This window comes from Mirounga angustirostris, unplaced genomic scaffold (assembly GCF_029215605.1).
Source record: "Mirounga angustirostris isolate CCGP_5_RB_7025 unplaced genomic scaffold, mMirAng1.0.hap1 SCAF_7, whole genome shotgun sequence".
Taxonomy (NCBI): domain Eukaryota; kingdom Metazoa; phylum Chordata; class Mammalia; order Carnivora; family Phocidae; genus Mirounga; species Mirounga angustirostris.
In genome coordinates this window covers 120,584,862-120,587,835 of record NW_026991715.1, presented here as the reverse complement: position 1 = coordinate 120,587,835, position 2,974 = coordinate 120,584,862, and the positions used below count along the sequence as shown (strand labels likewise).

The 2,974-nt window shown below is 54.9% G+C and overlaps 1 protein-coding gene across 1 annotated transcript; it reads left to right on the top strand.

Annotated features, from left to right (window-relative positions):
- The first annotated feature begins 418 nt into the window (after positions 1-418).
- Positions 419-1,968, top strand: LOC123842610 (mitochondrial import receptor subunit TOM40 homolog). Its single transcript, XM_045871876.3, is given in 2 exon segments — positions 419-736; positions 739-1,968. Coding segments are annotated over 2 exon segments (1,059 nt in total). The 5' UTR covers positions 419-465; the 3' UTR covers positions 1,527-1,968.
- The last annotated feature ends 1,006 nt before the right edge of the window (positions 1,969-2,974 follow it).

The window sequence follows — 2,974 nt, the reverse complement described above, 5'->3', positions numbered from 1 at the left end:
TTTTAAAGATTTTATTTATTTGTCAAGGGTGGGGGAGAGCAGGAGGCAGAGGGAGAGGCAGGCAGAGGAAGAGGGAGATGCAGGCTCCCCAGCTGAGCAGGGAGCCCGCCACGGGGCTCAATCCCAGGACCCTGGAACATGACCTGAGCCGAAGGCAGACGCTTAACCGACTGAGCCACCCAGGTGCCCCGAGTGCATCCAATTTTAACTCCTAATAAACTCTTGGCTGAAAACTGCATGTCTCCCTGTGGGAGAACAGCAGTGTTACTTGGGGACAGTATGAACCTGGTCTTGTGAAAGCAGAGTTCAGATTTCACAGTATAATCCAAATCCATGAATGTTCTGGTATTAACTGGAATCCCAGGAGGCCCTGTGAGAAGATTCTGCTGTCCCTAAAATGTAGGAAACACAGGCGCGGGGTGGGAGCGGAGCCCAGGCCGGGTGCGGGCGCTGCCGCCAGCGACCATGGGGAACGTCTTGGCCGCTAGGTCGCCGCCGGCAGGGCCGCTGCCACCTCCCGCGCCCGCCCTCGTGGGACTGCCGCCGCCGCCGCCCTCTCCTCCTGGCTTCACGCTGCCGCCGCTCGGGGGCGGTTTGGGCGCTGGGGCTGGCGCGGGTCGAGGTTCGGAACGGACCCCCAGTGCTGCGGACGATGGGGCCTGCGGCTGCCTGCCCAACCCCGGCACGTTCGAGGAGTGCCACCCGAAATGCAAGGAGCTATTTCCCATTCAGATGGAAGTGTCAAGCTCACAGTCAACAAAGGGTTGAGTAACCATTTCCAGGTAAGCCACACAGTAGCCCTCAGCACAATTGGGGAGTCCAACTACCACTTCGGGGTCACGTACGTGGGAACAAAGCCCCTGAGTCCCACAGAGGCATTCCCCGTGCTGGTGGGTGACATGGACAACAGTGGCAGCCTCAATGCTCAGGTCATTCACCAGCTGGGCCCTGGCCTCCGGTCCAAGATGGCCATCCAGACCCAGCAGTCCAAGTTCGTGAACTGGCAGGTGGACGGGGAGTACCGGGGTTCTGACTTCACAGCAGCCGTCACCCTGGGGAACCCAGACGTCCTGGTGGGTTCAGGAATCCTCGTGGCCCACTACCTCCAGAGCATCACGCCGTGTCTGGCCCTGGATGGGGAGCTTGTCTACCACCGGCGGCCTGGGGAGGAAGGCACTGTCATGTCTCTAGCTGGGAAGTACACATTGAACAACTGGTTGGCGACAGTAACGTTGGGCCAGGCGGGCATGCATGCCACCTACTATCACAAAGCCAGCGACCAGCTGCAGGTGGGTGTGGAGTTCGAGGCCAGCACGAGGATGCAGGACACCAGCGTCTCCTTCGGGTACCAGCTGGACCTGCCCAAGGCCAACCTCCTCTTCAAAGGCTCCGTGGACAGCAACTGGATCGTGGGCGCCACACTGGAGAAGAAGCTCCCACCTCTGCCCCTGACATTGGCCCTTGGGGCCTTCCTGAATCACCAAAAGAACAAGTTCCAGTGCGGCTTTGGCCTCACCATTGGCTGAGCCCCTCCTGGCCCCCGCCTTCCACCCTTCCTCCTCCAGATCCCCCTTCCCCCTCCCCCTGCCACGGAGGGGAGACCTGAGCCCTCCTCCCCCTCCCTTCCCTCCCTCCTTGGGGGTCAGGGGAGCAGTGGAAAGGAGGGGACCCATCACCCGAGCAGCTGAGGGGGGGGATTCTGGAACCACGGGCGCTTCAGGATTCAGAGCACTAGGGGCAGGGTGCCTAGTGGGCCTGGAGTCCCGGGAGGGATTCCAGAATCGAGGGGCACGCCAGATTCTGAGCACCAGGGGCAGAGGCGGCCAGACAACCTCAGGGAGGTGTTGGGGTATCCGAGTCCCCCCAAAGGGCCCTGGGCCCGGCCCTGAGGGGGCAGGAAGAAGAGGAGCTTCCCCATCCCCAGTCAGTCTGCCCCCGCCCACTTTCCCACCCATCCCTCAGTATAAATCATGTTTATAAGTTATGGAAGAACCAGGACATTTTACAGAAAAAAAAATATATATATATACGTGAACAAAAGTGGAAAAAAAAATGTAGGAAACACAAAGGGAACCTTTCTGGATGGACTAACCTGGAACATCTGCTCAGGAAAGTGAAAAGAAAGTTACAACTTCTCCTGGGAAAGGGGAGAGCTTATCAGGAAGGTGACAAGTAATATGGCACTAAGTAATCACTCCTCTGAAGTTAGGATTATTGTTAAGGAGGAAGGGAGGAAGGGGCACCTGGGTGGCTCAGTCGTTAAGCATCTGCCTTCTGCTCAGGTCATGATCCCAGAGTCCTGGGCTCCAGCCCCACATCGGGCTCCCTGCTCAGCAGAGGGCCTGCTTCTCCCTCTCCCAACTCCCCCTGCTTGTGTTCCCTCTCTCGCTGTTTCTCTCTCTGTCAAATAAATAAATAGATAAAATCAAAAAAAGAAGGAGGAAGGGAGGAAGAAAGGATAAAAAGATAAAATTTCTCCGAGGTTTCTGAATTGTACTAAGCTAAGTATTTTTCTGGTTAATACTTAAGACTAAGTACTGGCCAAGACAAGAAATGCCCAAGGAAGAGCAGGCTTATTTAGAGTTGTCTGAAGACATCCAAAATTGCTGTTCAGTAAATGAGGAATCCAGGCCTGTAGCATCAGAGTCTGAGCAGGAGATATAGATGTGTGTATCTTTGGTACTACCTTGTATTTCAAGACAAGGGAGTGGTGTACCCATCAGAGGTGGGAGTATAGCAAGAAAGGGATGCATATACTCGGCCACAAATTGTTCTGAAGATTTGACTTGAATGTTCCTAGATTGGAGCACCTGGAATGGCTGAAATATTTCTAGCATTTTCTAGTTTAGAGTGAGCCTATGGAGGACTTGAGTCTCATTCAGAGTAAATCTGAGAGGTGTTCTGTTTCCAGAGTGAATTCCCCCTGAACCCAGCTTAATATCATACATGTTTGCAAAGGAATCATACTAAGAAA